Here is a 25,807-nt window from a genome sequence, read left to right on the forward strand (position 1 = left end):
TTCCAAGTTGATCACAGCAGGATTTTTGTTAGCAGTTGGGCAAAACCATGTGCACTGCAGGGGAGGCAGATATAACATGTGCAGAGAGAGTTAGATTTGGGTGGGGTGTGTTCAATCTGCAATCTAATTTGCAGTGTAAAAATAAAGCAGCCAGTATTTACCCTGCACAGAAACAAAATAACCCACCCAAATCTAACTCTTTCTGCACATGTTATATCTGCCTCCCCTGCAGTGCACATGGTTTTGCCCAATTGCTATCAAAAATCCTGCTGCGATCAACTTGGAATTACCCCCTATATCGGGTTCTGGAAAGGATAGGCCTTTTCAGCCGGTGTTTGCGAAGTGTGTACTGATCCACAGCAGCTGGGATAATTTAGGTTGCAGGGCTATGAACTGCCATATACAATGCAGGGGGACCAGCTTCCAAATCTTGCAGGGGACCGGGTGCACCTTGGAAGTATATGTGAAATACTGCTGCAGCCAGGATATAGGGCCAATTGCAAACTGCTGTGCACCAGGAGCTTAACTTCTGGTGCCCCAGCACTGAGGGAAGAGAGAACTGTACACTGCAGCCTGGACTGAGTGAGTGATCATACCGCGATTAACCCCCAAGTCTGCTGCACTATGCAAAAATACTAACAAAATCTAAGGCTGCAGGAGGGGGAGACTGGAGTATTTTGCTCTCTGGGTGTCCTGGATTGAGGCCAGCGTCTCCAAGCTGAAACCTTTTACCAACTACCCAGTGAAGACTGGTCCATGGTGAGGGACCAGTCGAAATTAGCCAACACTAACCAGGAAATGTTGCAGCAGCAGCATATACACACATACCCAGAAGTAGGAGATTCTGGTAGTAGAAGCCTGGGAAAAGTGGCTCCAGGTGCTGCGTAGTTACCTTGGGGTGGCAGAGAGTTACACGCTCACTACACAGTGGGAGGCATCACTAACAGGCAGTAACTGATGGTGAGAGGGAATCCCTAGGAGTGGTGAAGTAAGCCCACTAACATTACTCATGTGTAAGTAAACACCATTTCTTCTATCCGTATCAAACTGTGATCGCCTGACGGACCAAGGTCACACGGTCACAGATATTCTATATAGTCAAAGTACTATAACCCCATCTGTGGCACCCCTGTCTGTCTACCCCTCCCCTTAGAATGTAAGCTCTCACAAGCAGGGCCCTCTTCCCTCATGTGATTATCCTTTTCTTACTTTAATAATCCTCAACTGCCCAAATCCTGCAGTTTTTGGGCCACCTTGGAACTTATCCCTATGTCATTTACTGGTGTAGTTATGCTTAGTTACCCTGTACTTGTCCTATATTGTCTTCAACTGTAGGTCACTGTTTTCCTGTTTTGATTATGTGCATATGTACTCTGTAATTTCAATTTGGCACTGTGGAAACCTTGTGGCGCCATGTAAATAAAGGATAATAATAATAATCATCATCATAGTATATGCTCTGTATCCACGTGCCTTGTACCACTGGACAAGTTCAAAGCTGACTAAGTTTTCATAAAAAGCAATTTCTATATAAATATGAAATGATCCAAACTGCAGTCAGGCAACACACACACACACACACACACACACACACACACACACACACACACAGCAAAACTAAAAATTTGCACATCTAAACCTGGATGGGGTCAATGTTCGACAGTTTGAACTGAATATGTCTGTGTTGTGTCACCTTTAACTGTCTCAGGAGTGGTAGCAATACGATGACCTATGAAGACTAATATAGAGTCTGACATTAAGACATGTAATTGAAACCACATTAGACATCAGCTCTCTCCACAGCCAAACTAGAGATGCATCCAGCAAATGGTTTATATTGGTAGCACTGACATGGTAACAATACAGCGTTGGAGCGGGAAGCTAAAAGGTATGCTGAAAGTCACAATGTTATAGGGATCTCCAAATATAGATTATTATTATTTTTGAAATGTAAGGCTCACACTACTACAGTATTGGTAAAGGACAATACCGGTAATTAAAATGTACACAGACAGGCGGTAACAGTAAACAATTCTCAGTTACATTAAGTACAAACTAAAACATTCACTCCCCTTAATTGGTTACAAATGAATCAACTTTGTAGAGCAAAAAAAAAAAAAATAGAGCTAATACACTGCAATGAACGGACTTTAACAACATTTACTTATATAGCGCTAGCATATTCCATTGAGCTATCCAACTTAATTACAGGGATCCTAATGTCTATGTTAACTGACCCCCCACAGAACACAAGACCACTTCTCAATCTTTCATCCCCCATGCCTTTCAATAATCAACAAGGTATGTGTAGTAAAAACAAAGCTACAATATTCTCTACATTTTGGTAATTTAATGCTTTGTTCATATGCTTCAGCACTAAGCCTCACGTTTAGCTGTACTCTGCCTGTGCACCTGTCCTGAGAGAGTGCGGGGGACCAAGTGACATGGCGGCTGTCCCTTGACCATTAAATAAGAATACTTTTAAAACAGATTGGGTGCCACATTACCACTTTTCAGGGCCGGATTAAGGCTTGCGGGGTCCCCCACTGACAAAATTGATGACAAAACTTTATACACCTGAATATGTAAACAACTGAGAAATATGTGATGTGAGCATTCTTCAATAGCACATCATGGGGCACTTTATGCGCATTTCATTTTTAACCTTGTGAATGCAAAGTGTAATTTTTTTACAATCAGTTTTGCACTGTTTTATTTTTTTTTTATATGATGGGAGCATTGAAATAGAACATAAGGGGTGGTATTTAACATTTTAAGTAGCAGTGAAATAACTTATTTCAGGGTTTCTCAAATTCCAGCATTACAGTCCAGGTTTTAAGGATAGCCATGCTTGAGCACTGGTGAACTAGTTAATAACTCTGTCAATTAAATGTAACCATCTAGACTCAAGCATGGATATCCTTAAAACCTGGACTGTAATGATGGAGTTTTATTGCCAACATTAATAAAGGAAATTTATTTTGTATAGCAAAATATTCATTTGACACTAAATAACAGGACGTCTGTAGTCCAGGGAAAAAGAAACAAAACACCCCTCTCCATGCATAAACGTTAGCCATCTCTGTGATAATACTTCAAGGGAGACAATTCCAAAGGCATGAATGATCTGTAGATCCAGTACTTTATAATACACATTATTAAATGCATTTATAGAGAAAAAAACATTGCAAACCTTTCCCCAGGTGGGTGTTTATGGACATATATCTGGCTGTTCCAGTCAGGCTCTTGTGTTCCCGATAAGGTATGTGCTTTTTGGTTTCTGGATCTATATACTCCTTAGCCAGTCCAAAGTCTATAATGTGAATGACATGCTCCTTCTTATTCCCTTGACGACCAATTAAGAAGTTCTCTGGCTTAACGTCTCTGTAAATTAGGTTCTTGGAATGAACATATTCCATCCTTGAAATCTGCAGATTTTAGACACAAGGCAATCAGAAAGGACTCCTATCATCTTGGAACTTGCAGATTAGTGAGGGGTGGGGGGTTCTTACAAGAGCTGTTAGCATACTTCGAAAGTCTCAGTGATTGCCCAGATTAATTTTAAGACAAAGCTTCTCATAATACTTATAGACAACCATAAAGAGGATGCAGACAATGGTTCTACACCAGGCGCTGGTGCTTAAGTGCCAACAATTAATGTAAACATGGGAAACTTAATTAACAGCTCTCATTGAGAAATAAAATTGTAATGGTGCCCATACACTTGTGAGATTATCGGTACTAGCTTTCGATTTTAACTGGATCTGTGAGAGAAATTGGGGGATTGTATGCACATTTTAGGTACCTTTCGACGCGATGCGCGGGCACGTCAGTCGAATCTCGAGTCTCAAGATATTATGTGCTGCACTTAATATTTATCGAATCACAGCACGATCGCATGTGTTTTTAAAAACACATGCTATATAATCACACTGCGATGTGTGATGGGCACCCGCCAGGAGCGGCCAGAGGCCGCTCCCACTCGGCGGTGACGTGCCCATCACGTGATTACCATGCGATCTATCGCATGGTAATCACTTTGGCAGTTCAAGTGCGATTTCATTGCACCTGAACTGCCGGTGTGATGCCTCGCATCGCAGGGCATCGCACAAGTGTATGGGCACCATAACATTAAAAAGGAAAAAAAAAATCTCATTCAACAATCATCCTAAATATAAAACGCTGATATGGCTATAATAGATGCACTTTAAAAGGGACACATAATAATTTGGGAAAACGTAACAGCTAGGGTGGTGATAGAGGAGAAGATCTGCTCACCAATTGAATGGCTATCATTAGCACAGTCTTTAACGTAAAAGTCCTGTCACATAGGTCAAACAAGTCTTCTAAACTTGGACCAAGGAGCTCGAGTACCATGGCATTGTACTTTCCACACGGGCCAAAGTAGAAGACCTGGGGAAGCCCATCAGCTGTAATTACAAAGCAAAGAGAAAAAAAATTACAAATAATCACCAGAAATGCCTTCATTTGTTAAATCAATGGTGTATTTTTGTTTTGTTATGAGAATTTTTATTTCAAACGGTGCTGAATTATCATAGGTTTAAAATGGGTAATAAGAAAGCAAAATAGTCTTTTTAGTCTTGGAGGTCAGGCTTTTTCCTCGCTGCTGTGCCATGACACCTACAGACAAAATCTATAGAACACAACATATGAGCACAAACCTGCAGTATCGCATTTTTAATTCAAAAAGTTTAACAACTATAATTCTAAGCATTTTCTTATATTGAGTAATTACTTTTTAAAAACATAATAAACAAGCGAGTTAAAATAATTTTTAAACACAAAGGAAATTTTCCTTTGTGTTTAAAAATAATTTTAACTCGCTTGTTTATTAGGTTTTAAAAAAGTAATTACTCAATATAAGAAAATGCTTAGAATTATAATTGTTATACTTTTTAATTCAAAAAGTTTATATCTGTACAAGTGTCAAGAAACAATTCAACTTTTTATTTAACATGACATTATAAAGGGACTAGCACACAAAAAACAAACATAAAAACACACACATACACATATATATATATATATATATATATATACACACACACACACACCTATTGCTATATATATATATATATATATATATATACATACACACACACATACAATCGAAAAACCAACATTTCAAATAAATATGTATGTATATATATATATATATATATATATATTCACTTTGCATATACCCAATAACAAAAAATTTTTTTATATCTCAAAAACCATTTAAAAAAAACAACATAAATGTATAGTGTTCCAAAGGAAAAGGAGTTCTCATGTCAGTCATCAATATAAATATATACACATAGCAGTACTATTGTGGGGAGAAAAGAAGAAAGGAAATAACATAACATAAAATGACCCAATTACAATATGTAACTGTGTATCATTCGGATCAATGGGGAGAAGCGTATTCTGCGGGCATCCACTTGGACCAAATACGGCTGTACTTAGATTCTGCCTTACGGTGCAGTATATAAATATTTTTTTTTGTTCTGCACTGTGACATATACCAAAGAAATCCAGGTCTTAAAATCAGGACCTGTAGAGGCCATTCAAAGTCTAGCCAGCCAGACCTTAGCCAATATACACAGATTTACAGCATATCACGTACTATAATCTATCCAGAACATTATCTATGATAATCCTGAGGCAACATAACCTAGGTGTAAGAATGGAAGGGGGAATACCTGTGACAGTTAATGCTTTTATCACCTGAACCCAAACGGAGTGCACCTACGAACGTTCCCATAATAAATGCCAAAATGTACCTGAAGCGGTCTTACATTTATGGCATGTATTAGAAACCCTCCCACCGAATTTCACCAACCTAGTTGGAGTCAGGTAAATTCTATGTAAAACATGTAACTGAATTTGCTGAAACCTAGCTGTAGCAGTAGACCATTCAGGACAAGAACGAGCCGTACTCCATTCCTCCTTAGTTATCTTATCTACCTCTAGTTCCCATTTTTGTTGTAAGTTAGGTAAATCAGAGGCATGATGATATGACAACAGGAAGGAATATAAGCAGGAGACAGCACGCTTAGGTCTTATGGGTAACAGAAAAGTTTTAATTGGAGAGTGCGTTATAATATGGGGGTCTTGCAGTGTCGGACTGTGGCATGAAGGGCCCACCGGGGGAATGCAGTGATAGGGGCCCATACTTAGGGGTGTGGCTAGTCTCCACAGAGGCTTAAAATACACAATAGTTTAGTGCAGTGTAATGCAACATCTACCATGTATAATACAAGTGCACAGTCTGGAACCTGATCCATAGAGGAAGGAGTGGGCCCTCAGGCAGTGAGGCCTACCGGTGGGTTTCCCTGGTACCCCTGTGGGCCAGTTCGACCCTGGGATCTTGGGATAACCAAGTGTTTAAGGTGTGACTGATCTGTAGGAATCTATAAAGAAAAAAAAATAGTGAGGAGATTAAATTCATTAAGCTGGGTAAAAGATTTTAAAACTTCATCTTGGTACAGCTGACCTATTAAAATAAGCCCTTTACTCCGCCACAACTTTCTTGTCTGCAAGGAGGAAAGTTCAGATAACTGGCGAGAGACCCATAGTGAAGCGCTCGGGTCAACATCTTGGAATTTCAATAATAATGAGCCGCCAGCCATATTTTGATGGTCTGTATTAAAAGAGGGAAATTTCTACAGTTAAAAGTGTCACCTAGCAGTGCCTGAAGTGGCGTGTGACCAGGTGTCACTTGAGACCAAGATGCTTGGGAGGGAGTCCGTAGAATTGTCTTGCAACCATAATCATAGATTTGTCAGTTGAGCCACATAGTAATAGAGCTGAAAGTGAGGAAGAGCCAGTCCTCCAGATGTCTTAGATCTGGTAAGTATATCTAACTTTATGCTGGGCCTCCTGTCCATCCTGATCAGATAAGAAATCATGCTGCTAAGAAATATTGAAGCTGAGAGATAAATTGAGGCGTGATGAAATATGCATTTTCATTGGTTACAAATAGGCTTTATCGTGCTATACAGCTATTTGTATTCTAGAAGGTATATAAACAAATTTGAAATGTGAGGTTTGATGAAAATACTTTTGGTTCCAAGCTTGATGATACATTGGAAAATCTCATTTAGAATTCTGATTTGCACTCATACAACACTATTTTTCTTGAAAGTCTCTAAACCAACTGATAGTTCCGATATCAACAATGTATTTTGAGGCTTCCCCTGTACCTTTAATGAACAGCAGAGGGCAGCATAATGTACAGACAGTATATACAATATACGCAGGTTTACACAATTTAACTTGTTTTAGTTCTGTAACTGAGCAGGGATGTTTGTACATATTTCCATGAAGCTGTGCAACAAGAACTCACTAATAAACAACCAAAAATCACTGATGTATGCTTTTACATGTAATGATTTTATAATAAAGTTATTCATAACCGGAATGAGAGATCTAGTCAGGAACCCAGCAGTCAGAATACTGACACCATAATCCCGACCGCCAGAATGCCGGCAGCGCCGCCACAGCTATTTCCACGACACCCATGGAGTAGGAATAGAACCTGTGGGGAGCACAGCGAGCCCGCATTGTTGCAAGCACACTTGATGCCGGCGTCAGTCTCCCAAAAACCAGAATCCTGGCTGCATCCCGGATAATGTTCTCACTATTGTGACATAGAACTTAATGGCTAATGAGATCCTATTGTCCCATCTAGTCTACCCCTTTTTCTTCTATCCTAACCCTATTTGTTCCTTAGTAAGGATATTCTTATACCTATTCCAAGTGTGTTTAAATTGATCTATTATCTTAGCCTCTACCACCACTGATGGGAGGCTATTCCACTTATCCACTACCCTTTCTGTGTATATAAAGGAAATTCAAATAAGTCACTAAGGAGTTTTGTGACCATATAAAAGCTAAAAATCCTTAAAGGATAAAACCCACACAAAACTGGAAACTTTTTTAGGGGAGTTTATTAAATGAGACAATAATACTAGACAGTATATTACTTATCTGGAGATGGATGCCACTTTAGAACCTGTGGGTCCCCCAACCTATGTAAAAGGCTCCTCGCTGCTTCTACCATTTGCCAGTTTAGGCAGTATTGTCTACAAAGCCTGCAGTTTGTGAATTGACCATTCATTGACAATGTGCTGCTTGTCTGAAACACCTGCCCCAGCAGGAAGAACAGAGCAACGAAGGGCTCTTACAGATGCTGGGAATCCTGCTGAATGGTAAGCAAAGCTGTAGTTCAGGTATGTAACATTCAACAATACGGTTTACTGAAGATCACCTAAAAGTTAAAACTAATTGTTTTTCCTTATTCCTCCTGATATCTTACATGCTTCTGTAGAGAACATCCCCCCCCACCAAAAAAAATAAAAAAAGTTTAGAATTTTTGTGTTTTCATAGTTAAATTTAAAAGCGGTTTCAATTACTCCTCTAATTTTATATCTCCAGAATAATACACAGAGCTGCTCAGAAAAGGTTTATACATTGCATAATTCCTGTATGTAGGGAATAATGCTAATCTACTAAACACAAGCATATATGAACTAGAGCAAATTTAGTTTAGACACCAATTAACCCTGCCGGTATGTTTCTGGACCATGGGAGGAAGCTGGAGCAGCTGGCAGGAAGCCCATGAGAATAAAAAGGTGGAAAATAAAAACCTAGAGTGACATAACTGCAGTCATTCAAGACCGAACCAAAGAACTGATGACCATTTGTGCTTACCATGTGCTTCGCACTTTTAGCTTTATTTTAAAAGCAAATTAAAAACAAGCAATTATTCTGAAAACTGCACTGAGAGAGGTCTCTGGGTCTGTGATAACTAGAGGATGGGTTGAGGATTACACTGCTAGAACTAAGCTGGGTGTATTATGAGCCGTGTAATCTCAGGCTGTTGGAAATAGAATAGATTAAGAAGAAAAAAAAAGCAAAGCAGCCGCATATTATTTAAAAATGGTAGGAGATACTCTGAAATAGTTCTGTCATTTTGTGCTCAACATGGACCCCATAGCAAGCTGCACTGAAATCTCTGTCACTCTCAGACATCAGCAGTAACACATAATACTGTAGTAGTTTCTAACAAGTACCTGCACCACTCATACAAAATGTGCAACCCTAATGAACAAGGTTCTGTGGATGGCCTAGTGTACTCCTGTAACAGCTACTTCTGCAGGAGCATAAAGGCATATATCTTTAACTACAGTCAGTTTATATGAACAGTATATGTTAGAAAGGAAAACCCCCTATAGAACCCATTTGCTCATGTGTCAGTTACATTACTTTCCATTTTGCCTTGGTCCTGTTCCCCCTTTTAACCATCGCCCCTTCCTTTTCCTTGCTGTTACATAGATTTATCCATTAACTATGTATCGTTAACTTATTGCAGGTCATTCAGATGTGACTGGAGTTGCTATTCCTTGGAAGTAGCAGTGATGGTGCTGTATGGTGATGCAGCAGGAGGCATCCATTACAAGCAGATGCCTCCTACTGCAGTAGTGTTCCGACCTGCGTCCAAGGACCCAGTACCATATCTCTCACTCACCATCAAAAGGTGTCGGCGCAAGCCACACGTCGCAGGGGTCAGGAAATCTCCATCCAAGGATGAAGATCCCTGGCCCCTTCCCTCCCACTAAACGCTGTAGACACACCACCAGCCCTTCCCCCGAAACAGCATCAGACTGTCAATCACTGACAGTCCGATTCCAGGTTGCTTGCTACGTTGCAGGACGGGTCCTGTGCATGTGCAAATTACCAATAATCGGTACTCCCCTCCATCCACATCTGAATAAACTCTTATCTTATATTGTGTTCATTCTAAATGTAAAATGGATCCCTTTTATTGATTCTGCTTTTCCTGTCGTGTATTTGATCCCATCCATTCTTGTGAGCACTTAAAATAATTATAAAACGTAAACCAAACCACACAGCCCAAAACCTGTCTTTAAGTGGATGAATGACTACAGCATTGCTCTTGCAGCACTAATATTTAGATGGCAGGGAGGGGATGCAGTCAGGATGCAGGCGTTCAGGATGCTGGAAGACTGTATACAGACGCCGGAATACAGACACTGGTTGAAATGCCAACGCTGATATCCCGACATGGGTCAACATGCTGGCGCCAGAATACAGACTGTCGGCATCCCAAACGCAAGTATGCCGGGGCTCCTTAGGGTCAGGTCCAGAGTAAGAAAAGGGGGGGGGGGGAGGGGGGAAGGGGATGAAGGCTGCGGGGGGGGGGTTAGCCTATTTACCCCAGGTGTCAGAATACTGACAGCGGCACCCAAACGCGCAGGATCCAAAGCGGCGGGCTCCCGATACCATTCCGCAGGGGGGGTTATTATTTTCATTATTTTTAATTGTTAATTCAAAAGCGCTGCTACTGTATAATGACACAAATTAATTACATAAGACATGAAACAGGCTGTAAACAGAACCAGGCGAAAATAATATAACAATCTAAGGCTATTCTCAACACATTTACCTTTCTAAAAAAAGCCTAGAGATTCCTGTAAACATTTAAATTGGAAGGTCTACAGAAACATATTTTGATGCCAACATCTAATAGGGAGCTTAGACATTTAACAAACTTGTCAGATATTCCTAAGAAATTGGTTATTAAATCCCTCTGTGTCTAATTCCTGGGAAACTACTTTCCCTGATCTCTGGATAAGTTCAGGGGTACTGTCCTGTTAGTTATTCTATTGTAACAGTAACTACCCTATGCCGGAACACTATCTATTCACAGCTGAGCCACTGTCAGCAGCCACACAAGAACACCTGATGCATAACAGCCACACCTTGCTATGTTATCGAAGACTAAAACTCTTGTCAAATAACTTCTACATAATGCCATGCATAAATAGTTTCTGTACCTGTAGTCCCGAGTTGCTTGTAAAACCGGTATTCCAGATGAAGCTGAGGAGCACGAGATTTAATTGGTTCCTAGAAAAAAAAAATCTTCACTTTATTTCAAGCTTCAAGTTCGCAATAATAAGAATTTACTCACCGGTAATTCTATTTCTCGTAGTCCGTAGTGGATGCTGGGAACTCCGTAAGGACCATGGGGAATAGCGGGCTCCGAAGGAGGCTGGGCACTCTAGAAAGATCTTAGACTACCTGGTGTGCACTGGCTCCTCCCACTATGACCCTCCTCCAAGCCTCAGTTAGGTACTGTGCCCGGACGAGCGTACACAATAAGGAAGGATTTTGAATCCCGGGTAAGACTCATACCAGCCACACCAATCACACCGTACAACTCGTGATATGAAACACAGTTAACAGTATGAAACAATAGAGCCTCTCAACAGATGGCTCAACAATAACCCGATTTAGTTAACAATAACTATGTACAAGTATTGCAGATAAACCGCACTTGGGATGGGCGCCCAGCATCCACTACGGACTACGAGAAATAGAATTACCGGTGAGTAAATTCTTATTTTCTCTAACGTCCTAGTGGATGCTGGGAACTCCGTAAGGACCATGGGGATTATACCAAAGCTCCCAAACGGGCGGGAGAGTGCGGATGACTCTGCAGCACTGAATGAGAGAACTCCAGGTCCTCCTCAGCCAGGGTATCAAATTTGTAGAATTTTGCAAACGTGTTTGCCCCTGACCAAGTAGCTGCTCGGCAAAGTTGTAAAGCCGAGACCTCTCGGGCAGCCGCCCAAGATGAGCCCACCTTCCTTGTGGAATGGGCATTGACAGATTTTGGCTGTGGCAGGCCTGCCACAGTATGTGCAAGCTGAATTGTACTACAAATCCAACGAGCAATAGTCTGCTTAGAAGCAGGAGCACCCAGCTTGTTAGGTGCATATAGGATAAACAGCGAGTCAGATTTTCTGACTCTAGCCGTTCTGGAAACATATATTTTCAGTGCCCTGACAACGTCTAGCAACTTGGAGTCCTCCAAGTCCCTAGTAGCCTAGGCACCACAATAGGCTGGTTCAGGTGAAACGCTGACACCACCTTTGGGAGAAACTGGGGACGAGTCCTCAATTCTGCCCTATCCATATGGAAAATCAAATAAGGGCTTTTACAAGACAAAGCCGCCAACTTTGATACTCGCCTGGCAGAAGCCAAGGCCAATAACATAACCACCTTCCACGTGAGATATTTCAGATCCACGGTTTTTAGTGGTTCAAACCAATGTGATTTTAAGAAAATCAACACCACGTTGAGATCCCAAGGTGCCACAGGAGGCACAAACGGGGGCTGACTCTGCAGCACTCCTTTTATAAATGTCTGAACTTCAGGTACTGAAGCTAGTTCTTTTTGAAAGAAAATCGACAGAGCCGAGATCTGTACCTTAATGGAACCCAATTTAAGGCCCATAGTCACTCCTGCTTGCAGGAAATGCAGAAATCGACCTAGTTGAAATTCCTCTGTTGGGGCCCTTTCGGCCTCACACCATGCAACATATTTTCGCCATATGCGGTGATAATGAGTTGCTGTAACCTCTTTCCTGGCTTTAGTAAGCGTAGGAATTACTTCCTCCGGAATGCCCTTTTCCTTCAGGATCCGGCGTTCAACCGCCATGCCGACAAACGCAGCCGCGGTAAGTCTTGGAACAGACAGGGCCCCTGCTGCCGCAGGTCCTGTCTGAGTGGCAGAGGTCATGGGTCCTCTGATATAAATTCTTGAAGTTCTGGGTACCAAGCTCTTCTTGGCCATCCACGAGTATCGTTCTTACTCCTCGCCTTCTTATTATTCTCAGTACCTTTGGTATGAGAGGCAGAGGGGAGAACACATAAACCGACTGGTACACCCACGGTGTTACCAGAGCGTCCACAGCTATCGCCTGAGGGTCCCTTGACCTGGTGCAATATCTTTTATAGCTTTTTGTTGAGGCGGGACGCCATCATGTCCACCTGTGGCCTTTCCCAATGGTGTACAATCCTATTGGAAGACTTCTGGAGGAAGTCCCCATTCTCCCGGGTGGAGGTCGTGTCTGTTGAGAAGATCTGCTTCCCAGTTGTCCACTCCGGGAATGAACACTGCTGACAGTGCTAACACATGATTTTCCGCCTATCGGAGAATCCTTGTGGCTTCTGCCATCGCCATCCTGCTTCTTGTGCCGCCCTGTTGGTTTACATGGGCGACTGCCGTGATGTTGTCTGATTGGATCAGTACCGGCTGGTTTTGAAGCAGAGGCCTTGCCGGCCTCAGGGCATTGTAAATGGCCCTCAGGTCCAGAATATTTATGTGTAGGGAAATAACCTGACTTGACCAAAGTCCCTGGAAATTTCTTCCCTGTGTGACTGCCTCCCAGCCTCAAAGGCTGGAATCCATGGTCACTAGGACCTAGTCCTGTATGCCGAACCTGCGGCCCTCTTGAAGATGGGCACTCTGCAGCCACCACAGTAGAGATACCCTGGTCCTTGGAGACAGGGTTATCAGCCTATGCATCGGAAGATGCGATCCGGACCACTTGTCCAACAGGTCCCTCTGAAAAGTTCTTGTATGGAACCTGCCTAATGGGATTGCTTCGTAGGAAGCTACCATTTTTCCCAGGACTCGCGTGCAATGATGCACCGCTACCTATTTTGGCTTCAGGAGGTCTCTGACTAGAGATGACAACTCCTTGGCTTTCTCCTCCGGGAGAAACACTATTTCTGGTTTATGTCCAGAACCATCCCCAGGAACAGTAGACGTGTCATAGGAACCAGCTGTGACTTTGGACTGTTTAGAATCCAACCATGCTGTTGTAGCACTTTCCAAAATAGTGCTACCCCGACTACCAACTGCTCCTTGGACCTCGCCCTTATAACGAGATTGTCCAAGTACGGGATAATTACAACTCCCTTTTTTTGAAGGAGTATCAACATTTCGGCCATTACCATGATAAAACACCCTCGGTGCCATGTACAGTCCAAACGGCAGTGTCTGGACTTGGTAATGGTAATCCTGTACCACAAATCTGAGGTACTCCTGGCGAGGATGGTAAATGGGGACATGCAGGTAAGCATCCTTGATGTCCCAGGATACCATGTAATCCCCCTCGTCCAGGCTTGGAATAACCGCCCTGAGCGATTCCATCTTGAACTTGAATTTTTGTGTTCAAGGATTTTAAATATAAAATGGGTCACACCGAACCATGCGGTTTCGGTACTCCAACCCGTGTGGAATAGTAACCCCGTCCTTGTTGAAGTAGGGGCACCTTGAGTATTATTTGCTGGGAATACCGCTTATTAATTGCCTCTAGCACAGCCTCCCTGCCTGAGGGAGTTGTCAGCAAGGCATATTTTAGGAAACGGCTGGGGGGAGACATCTCGAATTCCAGCTTGTACCCCTGAAATACTACTTGAAAGAAACAGGGATCCACCTGTGAGCGAGCCCACTAATTGCTGAAATTTTTGAGACGGCCCCCCACCGTACCTGGCTACACCTGTGGAGCACCCGCGTCATGGTGTGGCCTCACAGGAGGCGGGGGAAGAATCTTGATTCTGGGAACAGGCTGACTGGTGCAGCTTTTTTCCCTCTACCCTTGTCTCTGTACAGAAAGGAAGCGCCATTTGACCCGCTTGCTTTTCTGAAGCCGAAAGGACTGTACCTTTGTCTGTGAGGAAACCTGAGGTAAAATTATTTCTTCCCAGCAGTTGCTGTGGATACGAGGTCCCAGAGACCATCCCCAAATAATTCCTCACCCTTATAAGGCTCTCTATGCGCTTTTTAAGTCAGCATCACCTGTCCAGTGACAGGTCTCTAATACCCTCCTGACAGAATGGACATTACATTTATTTTGGATGCCAGCCGGCAAAATATCCCTCTGTGCATCCCCCATATATAAGACGACGTCTTTAATATGTTTTTATGTTTGCCAACTAGTATCCCTGTTTGACAGGGTCACCGACCACGCTGCAGCAGCACTATCTGCAGGTCTCAGTCTAGTACCTTAGTGTGTAAATACAGACTTCAGGATAGCCTCCTGTTTTTTATCAACAGGTACCTATTAAAGTGGCCGTATCCTAAGACGGCAGTGCCACCTTTTTTGACAAACGTGTGAGCGCCTTATCCACCCTAGGGGATATCTCCCAGCGTAACTTATCCACCTGGCGGGAAAGGGTACGCCATCAGTAACTTTTTATAAATTACCAGTTTGTTTCTTAACGGGGGAACCCACGCTTTCACACACTTCATTTATTCATCTGATGGGGGAACAAAACACTGCCTGTTTTTTCTCCCCAAACCTAAAACCCATTTTTAGATGTGCTTGGGTTAAAGTCAGAAATGTATAACACATTTTTTATTGCCGGGATCACGTCACGGATGTTCCTAGTGGATTGTGTATATGTCTCCAATTTGTCGACACTGGAGTCAGACTCCGTGTCGACATCTGTGTCTGCCATCTGAGAGAGCGGGCGTTTTTGAGCCCCTGATGGCCTTTGAGACGCCTGGGCAGGCGCGGGCTGCGAAGCCGGCTGTCCCACAGCTGTTACGTCATCCACCCTTTTATGTAAGGAGTTGACACTGTCGGTTAATACCTTTCACCTATCCATCCACTCTGGTGTCGGCCCCACAGGGGGCGACATCACATATATCGGCCTCTGTTCTGTCACCATATAAGCCTCCTCATTCAACATGTCGACACAGCCGTACCGACACACCGCAGAAACACAGGGAATGCTCTAAACGAGGACAGGACCCACAAAAGCCCTTTGGGGGGACAGAGTAAGAGTATGCCAGCACACACCAGAGCGCTATATATATATAGGGACTAACTGAGTTATGTCCCTAATAGCTTTTATATAATATACTGTATACAGTGCCAATTTTAATGCCCCACCTCTCTTTTCCCTCTTACTGTACTGTAGAATTGCAGGGAAGAGCCAGGGAGCTTCCCTCCAGCCGAGCTGTGAGGGAAAAATGGCGCCAGTGTGCTGAGGAGATAGGCTCCGCCCCTTTTTCGCGGCCTATTCTCCCGTTTTTTATGGAATTCTGGCAGGGGTATTTACCTCATAAATAGCCCCTGGGGCCATATATTGAGGTATTTTAGCCAGCCAAGGTGTTTTTATTGCTGCCTCAGGGCGCCCCCCCCAGCGCCCTGCACCCTCAGTGACCGGAGTGTGAAGTGTGTGAGAGGAGCAATGGCGCACAGCTGCAGTGCTGTGCGCTACCTTGGTGAAGACAGAGTCTTCATGCCGCCGATTTTCCGGACCATCTTCTTGCTTCTGGCTCTGTAAGGGGGACGGCGGCGCGGCTCCGGGACCGAACATCAAGGCTGGGCCTGCGGTCGATCCCTCTGGAGCTAATGGTGTCCAGTAGCCTAAGAAGCCCAATCCGGCTGCAAGCAGGCGAGTTCGCTTCTTCTCCCCTTAGTCCCTCGCTGCAGTGAGCCTGTTGCCAGCAGGTCTCACTGAAAATAACAAATTCTAAGACTATAACTTTCTAAGAGCTCAGGAGAGCCCCTAGTGTGCACCCAACCTCGGCAGGGCACGAAATCTAACTGAGGCTTGGAGGAGGGTCATAGTGGGAGGAGCCAGTGCACACCAGGTAGTCTAAGATCTTTCTAGAGTGCCCAGCCTCCTTCGGAGCCCGCTATTCCCCATGGTCCTTACGGAGTTCCCAGCATCCACTAGGACGTTAGAGAAATGTGTATAAAGAAGCAATTCAGACTACAAAATAAGAATTTACTTACCGATAATTCTATTTCTCGTAGTCCGTAGTGGATGCTGGGGACTCCGTAAGGACCATGGGGAATAGCGGCTCCGCAGGAGACTGGGCACAAAAGTAAAGCTTTAGAACTACCTGGTGTGCACTGGCTCCTCCCCCTATGACCCTCCTCCAAGCCTCAGTTAGGATACTGTGCCCGGACGAGCGTACGCAATAAGGAAGGATTTTGAATCCCGGGTAAGACTCATACCAGCCACACCAATCACACCGTACAACTCGTGATCTAAACCCAGTTAACAGCATGATAACAGAGGAGCCTCTAGAAAAGATGGCTCACTACAGCAATAACCCGATTTTTTGGTAACAATAACTATGTACCAGTATTGCAGACAATCCGCACTTGGGATGGGCGCCCAGCATCCACTACGGACTACGAGAAATAGAATTATCGGTAAGTAAATTCTTATTTTCTCTAACGTCCTAAGTGGATGCTGGGGACTCCGTAAGGACCATGGGGATTATACCAAAGCTCCCAAACGGGCGGGAGAGTGCGGATGACTCTGCAGCACCAAATGAGAGAACTCCAGGTCCTCCTCAGCCAGGGTATCAATTTTGTAGAATTTTACAAACGTATTTGCTCCTGACCAAGTAGCTGCTCGGCAAAGTTGTAAAGCCGTGACCCCTCGGGCAGCCGCCCAAGATGAGCCCATCTTCCTTGTGGAGTGGGCATTTACAGATTTTTGGCTGTGGCAGGCCTGCCACAGAATGTGCAAGCTGAATTGTACTACAAATCCAACGAGCAATAGTCTGCTTAGAAGCAGGAGCACCCAGCTTGTTGGGTGCATACAGGATAAACAGCGAGTCAGATTTTCTGACTCCAGCCGTCCTGGAAACATATATTTTCAGGGCCCTGATAACGTCTAGCAACTTGGAGTCCTCCAAGTCCCTAGTAGCCGCAGGCACCACAATAGGTTGGCTCAGGTGAAACGCTGAAACCACCTTAGGGAGAAACTGAGGACGAGTCCTCAATTCCGCCCTGTCCGAATGGAAAATCAGATAAGGGCTTTTACAGGATAAAGCCGCCAATTCTGACACGCGCCTGGCCCAGGCCAAGGCCAACAGCATGACCACTTTCCATGTGAGATATTTTAACTCCACAGATTTAAGTGGTTCAAACCAATGTGACTTTTGGAACCCAAAAACTACATTGAGATCTCAAGGTGCCACTGGAGGCACAAAAGGAGGCTGTATATGCAGTACCCCTTTTACAACGTCTGAACTTCAGGGACTGAAGCTAGTTCTTTTTGGAAGAAAATTGACAGGGCCGAAATTTGAACCTTAATGGACCCCAATTTCAGGCCTATAGACACTCCTGTTTGCAGGAAATGTAGGAATCGACCCAGTTGAATTTCCTCCGTCGGGCCTTACTGGCCTCGCACCACGCAACATATTTTCGCCAAATGCGGTGATAATGTTTTGCGGTTACATCCTTCCTGGCTTTGATCAGGATAGGGATGACTTCATCCGGAATGCCTTTTTTCCTTCAGGATCCGGCGTTCAACCGCCATGCCGTCAAACGCAGCCGCGGTAAGTCTTGGAACAGACAGGGTCCTTGCTGGAGCAGGTCCCTACTTAGAGGTAGAGGCCACGGATCCTCCGTGAGCATTTCTTGAAGTTCCGGTTACCAAGTCCTTCTTGGCCAATCCGGAGCCACGAATATAGTGCTTACTCCTCTCCATCTTATCAATCTCAGTACCTTGGGTATGAGAGGCAGATGAGGGAACACATACACTGACTGGTACACCCACGGTGTTACCAGAGCGTCTACAGCTATTGCCTGAGGGTCCCTTGACCTGGCGCAATACCTGTCGAGTTTTTCCCAACGGTTTATAATCATGTGGAAGACTTCTGGGTGAAGTCCCCACTCTCCCGGGTGGAGGTCGTGTCTGCTGAGGAAGTCTGCTTCCCAGTTGTCCACTCCCGGAATTGCTGACAGTGCTATCACATGATTTTCCGCCCAGCGAAGAATCCTTGCAGCTTCTGCCATTGCCCTCCTGCTTCTTGTGCCACCCTGTCTGTTTACGTGGGTGACTGCCGTGATGTTGTCCGACTGGATCAACACCGGCTGACCTTGAAGCAGAGGTCTTGCTAAGCTTAGAGCATTGTAAATGGCCCTTAGCTTCAGGATATTTATGTGAAGTGATGTCTCCAGGCTTGACCATAAGCCCTGGAAATTCCTTCCCTGTGTGACTGCTCCCCAGCCTCGCAGGCTGGCATCCGTGGTCACCAGGACCCAGTCCTGAATGCCGAATCTGCGGCCCTCTAGAAGATGAGCACTCTGCAACCAACACAGGAGGGACACCCTTGTTCTTGGTGACAGGGTTATCCGCTGATGCATCTGAAGATGCGATCCGGACCATTTGTCCAGCAGGTCCCACTGGAAAGTTCTTGCGTGGAATCTGCCGAATGGGATTGCTTCGTAGGAAGCCACCATTTTACCCAGAACCCTTGTGCATTGATGCACTGAGACTTGGCTCGGTTTTAGGAGGTTCCTGACTAGTTCGGATAACTCCCTGGCTTTTTCCTCCGGGAGAAACACCTTTTTCTGGACTGTGTCCAGGATCATCCCTAGGAACAGAAGACGAGTCGTCGGAACCAGCTGCGATTTTGGAATATTGAGAATCCAATCGTGCTGCCGCAACACTACCTGAGATAGTGCTACACCGACCTCCAACTGTTCCCTGGATCTTACCCTTATCAGGGAATCGTCCAAGTAAGGGATAACTAAAATTCCCTTCCTTCGAAGGAATATCATCATTTCGGCCATTACCTTGGTAAAGACCCGGGGTGCCGTGGACCATCCATACGGCAGCGTCTGAACTGATAGTGACAGTTCTGTACCATAAACCTGAGGTACCCTTGGTGAGAAGGGTAAATTTGGACATGAAGGTAAGCATCCTCGATGTCCCGAGACATCATGTAGTCCCCTTCTTCCAGGTTCGCAATCACTGCTCTGAGTGACTCAATCTTGAATTTGAACCTCTGTATGTAAGTGTTCAAAGATTTTAGATTTAGAATCGGTCTCACCTGATAATACGGCGTCTTCTTATGTTGCTTCCAAATGCCGTTTGAAAACCGCATCACCTGACCACTGTCGTGTCCATAACCCTCTACTGGTAGAAATGGACAACGCACTTAGACTTGATGCCAGTCGGCAAATATTCCGCTGTGCATCACGCATATATAGAAATGCATCTTTTAAATGCTCTATAGGCAAAAATATACTGTCCCTATCTAGGGTATCACTATTTTCAGTCAGGGAATCCGACCACGCCAACCCAGCACTGCACATCCAGGCTGAGGCGATTGCTGGTCGCAGTATAACACCAGTATGTGTGTAAATACATTTTAGGATACCCTCCTGCTTTCTATCAGCAGGATCCTTAAGGGCGGCCATCTCAGGAGAGGGTACAGCCCTTACAAGCGTGTGAGCGCTTTATCCACCCTAGGGGGTGTTTCCCAACGCACCCTAACCTCTGGCGGGAAAGGATATAATGCCAATAACATTTTAGAAATTATCAGTTGTTATCGGGGGAAACCCACGCATCATCACACACCTCATTTAATTTCTCAGATTCAGGAAAACTACAGGTAGTTTTTCCTCACCGAACATAATACCCCTTTTTGGTGGTACTCGTATTATCAGAAATGTGTAAAACATTTTTCATTGCCTCCATCATGTAACGTGTGGCCCTACTGGAAGTCACATTTGTCTCTTCACCGTCGACACTGGAGTCAGTATCCGTGTCGGCGTCTATATCTGCCATCTGAGGTAACGGGCGCTTTAGAGCCCCTGACGGCCTATGAGACGTCTGGACAGGCACAAGCTGAGTAGCCGGCTGTTTCATGTCAACCACTGTCTTTTATACAGAGCTGACACTGTCACGTAATTCCTTCCAACAGTTCATCCACTCAGGTGTCGACCCCCTAGGAGGTGACATCACTATTACAGGCAATCTGCTCCGTCTCCACATCATTTTTCTCCTCATACATGTCGACACAAACGTACCGACATACAGCACACACACAGGGAATGCTCTGATAGAGGACAGGACCCCACTAGCCCTTTGGGGAGACAGAGGGAGAGTTTGCCAGCACACACCAGAGCGCTATATATATACAGGGATAACCTTATATAAGTGTTTTTCCCCTTATAGCTGCTGTATCTTTAATACTGCGCGTAATTAGTGCCCCCCCTCTCTTTTTTAACCCTTTCTGTAGTGTAGTGACTGCAGGGGAGAGCCAGGGAGCTTCCCTCCAACGGAGCTGTGAGGGAAAATGGCGCCAGTGTGCTGAGGAGATAGGCTCCGCCCCCTTATCGGCGGCCTTATCTCCCGTTTTTCTATGTATTCTGGCAGGGGTTAAATGCATCCATATAGCCCAGGAGCTATATGTGATGCATTTTTTGCCATCCAAGGTGTTTTTATTGCGTCTCAGGGCGCCCCCCCCCCAGCGCCCTGCACCCTCAGTGACCGGAGTGTGAAGTGTGCTGAGAGCAATGGTGCACAGCTGCAGTGCTGTGCGCTACCTTGTTGAAGACAGGACGTCTTCTGCCGCCGATTTTCCGGACCTCTTCTGCTCTTCTGGCTCTGTAAGGGGGCCGGCGGCGCGGCTCTGGGACCCATCCATGGCTGGGCCTGTGATCGTCCCTCTGGAGCTAATGTCCAGTAGCCTAAGAAGCCCAATCCACTCTGCACGCAGGCGAGTTCGCTTCTTCTCCCCTTAGTCCCTCGATGCAGTGAGCCTGTTGCCAGCTGGTCTCACTGAACATAAAAAACCTAAAACTAAACTTTTCACTAAGCAGCTCAGGAGAGCCACCTAGTGTGCACCCTTCTCGTTCTGGCACAAAATCTTAACTGAGGCTTGGAGGAGGGTCATAGGGGGAGGAGCCAGTGCACACCAGGTAGTTCTAAAGCTTTACTTTTGTGCCCAGTCTCCTGCGGAGCCGCTATTCCCCATGGTCCTTACGGAGTCCCCAGCATCCACTTAGGACGTTAGAGAAATAATGTTGTTTTTGGACCTATGCCCAAAACAAGCACCAATCACAGACCGTGGCAGTGTGACTGGATGATCACTACTATACAATAGTGGGGGTAACCACACTTCAATTATCTTGAAATTGAAATCATACTTCTCTTGAAAGTGCTAGTTGTCACATCTGCCATTGCCACTGATGGACCCAACAACCCTCACTGCCCAACCTATTGCATACAAGCCACGTGAGAATGCTCATTCCATATCCTTCACTATAAACCTTCCATTCATGCCTTAACAGAAGAAATGATTAGTAAGATTGCTGAAAATGGAAATATCAACTCTAAAACATTGTGTGTACCTAAATTAATAAAAAATCCCCCAAGACAAACCAAACCAAAAAACACTGTACTGGTATTATGAAGTATTAATCTTCAAGAACCTCTTGCTCTGTAGGACTATAAATTAGTTTTCCATCTTTTCTACCGGGAAAAGGAAAGGGAGGAAGCCCAAAGTCTGGTATACAAGGCAGAAAGATAAGATCTCATGATGGCTGTTAGCAGTAAAATTGGGCTCTGTCAGACAGTCGTGGGGTTTCCTTTATCTTGATAGCTCTTCCAAAATTTTACATACTATATGCCCACCGCTTCGCTAGAACTTTGTAAACACACACAAACAGTCTGATACCTTAACAGAGTTTAAAGCATTTCCCCAGTGAAAACTTAAGTCTCACATTCTCCCGCACAATCTTCCCCAAATGACTTTTCCTCACTAATAATACCTGTCCAGCATGAGATCAGAGGCACTACACAATATTCTGTTGCATGCTCCTAACTCACACAGAGGTGATTAGATGGGGCTAAAAGAACCACGTTCCATGCAGTCACCATGGTATGCTGGTCACCGGGAGCCCGGCCGCCGGCATACCCTACTACATCCTTTTCAGGAACTGCAGTTGTAGTGGAACCGCATACATCAGTGTATCAAAGATGTGGAACCTCTGCATGGAAAAAAAACTGCTGATCAATCAAAGGTTTCCATGCAGGCTGGCAGAAGAGCTGGGCTATGAGATCTGTCATACCAGTTTGTATTAGCCTGCCAGATACACCATATTCATATTTATTACTGGAAGGTCACAGGGGGTTGGGGACATGGGATCATTTACTTAGCAGCATACTTCATTCAATACTAATATTCAGGGCCTCATTATAAGTTATGAGCAAATGCAGCTAAAAGGGCGCAAGGAATGTAACCGAGAAGCTCCTTCAGCTGAGGTGATGGTTTGGGCTGAGCTAGGGAACCCACACCAAACTCTAAATATGGGCACATATTTTACAATATGCTAAGGTATAAATTGCACTTTCTAAATGCATATATGTCTAACTGTAAAAATTAGCATTTATTCACCTTCACAGCTACATAGATGCAAACGGTCAGCCATTTATCTAGAAGTAAATGATGCTTGCAGCGTCCTTCTAACTAAACTCCCCAAAATGATTAAATAATGCCTTTTATGGCCAGACTGCCCACAGATATCAGCAGTCATGCCATTTTCAGACAAATAGGTTTGTCAAAGTACGTAATAAAACATAATTAGCATTTGCGTCAATCATTTACATCACTACTTTCAAATAACCTATGAACATTGACATCTTGACCCAGGAAGCCAGCCCTATTTTTCACACAAGAAAGACAAGAAAAGGAAGGAAGGAAGCTATAGACAGAAATGTAATCCTGCGAGAAGAGTACAAACACAAATCTCATATGACTGGTGCATACTCACCAGTTTAATTGCCACATATTCATTTGTGTAAAGATTCTTGCCTAGAAAAGATGGGGTGGGGGGGGGGAATAAAAATTCAGGTTACAAATTCTACACAACTTTGATGGCAATTTTCCAACATCCTTAAAAGAAACTGATGAGTATTCTATTTGGTCTCTTGGTTCCGGAAATTGATGCTTTTTAATCACCACAGCCATTTTAGGTTTTTAAAAAGAATCAGAAGAAATGAGCACGTTACATTATAGTGTAAACTGAAAGGTCTCAAACACCCTAGACTTCAAGCAAAATAATTGAAATAAACTAGTTTGTCAGCCTGCTTAGCATGTAAAACAATTGTCACTATTCATTTGTTGTTTGGGCACCCATGCACATTGCGCATGTCGCGCCCAAACAGACAGGGTTTAGCCGCGTAAAATGGCTAAACCTGTCTAAACTCCTGCTTTGGGTGTCCAAAAGTGCCGGGTTTGGACACATTCTTTCTCGCACCTCTGGAGGCTGCGAGAAAATAAAAAATTGTCCTCCGTGGCCGCAGAGCACCCAAACGGCAGAAAAATTGATTCAGCCCCATTGTTTGCAAATGCATCTGGATGCACAATTATCCTGTATAAATAATTTTGGGAATTTCTGCAGGACTATGCTGTTTTATGTTTGTATATTACAGTACTTAGGCTGGGTACACATTGGTCGATATATCTACCATTCTATCGAGCCGATTATATATAGGTAGTGGATCAGCGGGTGTGTACACCCGATATGTCTGTGAACAACGTCATTCACAGACATCATGTCAGCCACATAGCACAGCCAATCCTGATGTACTGATGCCGATCTATACAGCTATATCGGCATGTCTTGCTGCACGGACTGCTGACACTGATGTCACAGCTTGGCGGGCAAATTCAGATGCCAGACTAGGTATGATGTCTAGACTAACATTTTGAGGGGCTGATCGGTGAGTGTGTATGCTTACCGGAATCGGCCGCTTAGTTGGAGTGATGTCCAGTTCACTAATCATTGTAGTGTGTACCCAGCTTTAGTCCCAAAATACTGGTACTACTTTATAAAGGTCTAAATATGTGTGCTTAGATCATGGGGTCAATTCATTTGAGGGCTACCTGGCGGTGTTTGAATAAATGTGTGCATATGCCACACTTACTGCAGCCATGAAATTGTGTTGTTTTTTTTTGTACACACCGGTTTGTTAACAAAAATCTGGAATTTCAGGGCGATTTGGTGTGCCATTGTTGGCGGTTCTACGCTGTTACAGCGGCATATTACCTTAATTTCAATTGACCACATTATTTATTAGGGGCTTCTTTGTTTCCCTTTTGTTTCTTTTTGCTTGTTCATGTTACCAAATTTAAATGTACATGGTTTTCATAGGTTTTTAGTTTTTCCCTCTACGGGAAACACTTCAATTTGCAGATGTTGGGCGTCTAAACAGTCCCGTTTAGACAGGATTTGGAGACGCCCAAAAAAATTGAATTCCCCCAATGAGTATAATGTTTTTTATTTGAGACCAATTTCAAGCGTCAATATAATAGTAACACAACAGTAAGCCCAATAGTGTCATGTGCACTGTGGATCATTTACAAAATTAAAACCTTCATTAGAAATGCAACAAATAAGAGGTAAAAGCTGACAAACATTGAGACACATACAATTCTTTACGTTTACAGCATCAATATAGCAGCCTTACCTGAAATCAGCAAGCATAACAGTCTGAATATAAATAAAATACAGAAGGAGCATTTGACAGCGCAATATGCAATTATAGCATCCTTTAACTATGGATATCTCCATAAATGAACTTGAAGGATTGTGCGATGATCAAAATTGTTTATATATTCGGTACGCACACTATACCTGGTATGTGGTGGAGTATTGAATAATATAGTTTACTATTAGGCATCATCGCTGTATTCTATTTAGAATAGCCAATGTAACAGAAATTTGGTCTCTATGGGGCAAATGCATTAAGCCTGGAGAAGTGATAAAGAGGAAGGTAATAACGAACCAGCCAATCAGCTCCTATCATTTTTTAAACCCAGCCTGTATCTTGACAGTTAGGAGCTGTGCGTCATCACCTTTGACTTTATCACTTCACCAGGCTTAATACATCTGTCCCCTAGTCTATAGTTCTGACCTTTATTGCACCACTGCAAAACATGCCATCATAAAAAATTGTGCAACAATTTATTTCACACATCCTACATATTACTAAAACCGCATGAAGATTATTAAAAAGTTAGAATCTGGAGGCGTAAAGAACACAAATGTAAGTGCTTTATGCAACATCAACAAGTCTCCAAATTGTATCTTAAAGTACAAAATATACACATATACCAAGGTTATAATAGCATACATTAATATTTGCTATATCAC

At 43.9% G+C, this 25,807-nt stretch overlaps 1 protein-coding gene across 7 annotated transcripts in view; it reads right to left on the reverse strand.

The window, feature by feature from the left end:
• The window catches only part of CSNK1G1 (casein kinase 1 gamma 1), a 214,087-nt gene that overhangs the window by 85,613 nt on the left and 102,667 nt on the right, over positions 1 to 25,807 (reverse strand). For all 7 annotated transcript variants that reach the window (XM_063926348.1, XM_063926349.1, XM_063926350.1 and 4 more), the window contains 4 exons: positions 23,423 to 23,463; positions 10,866 to 10,935; positions 4,279 to 4,430; positions 3,194 to 3,428 (listed from right to left, as the gene is read on the reverse strand). In XM_063926348.1, coding sequence (XP_063782418.1) covers positions 3,194 to 3,428; positions 4,279 to 4,430; positions 10,866 to 10,935; positions 23,423 to 23,463 — 498 coding nt within the window. The remainder of the gene's footprint in view (positions 1 to 3,193; positions 3,429 to 4,278; positions 4,431 to 10,865; positions 10,936 to 23,422; positions 23,464 to 25,807) is intronic.

Source organism: Pseudophryne corroboree, chromosome 6 (genome assembly GCF_028390025.1).
Source record: "Pseudophryne corroboree isolate aPseCor3 chromosome 6, aPseCor3.hap2, whole genome shotgun sequence".
NCBI lineage: Eukaryota > Metazoa > Chordata > Amphibia > Anura > Myobatrachidae > Pseudophryne > Pseudophryne corroboree.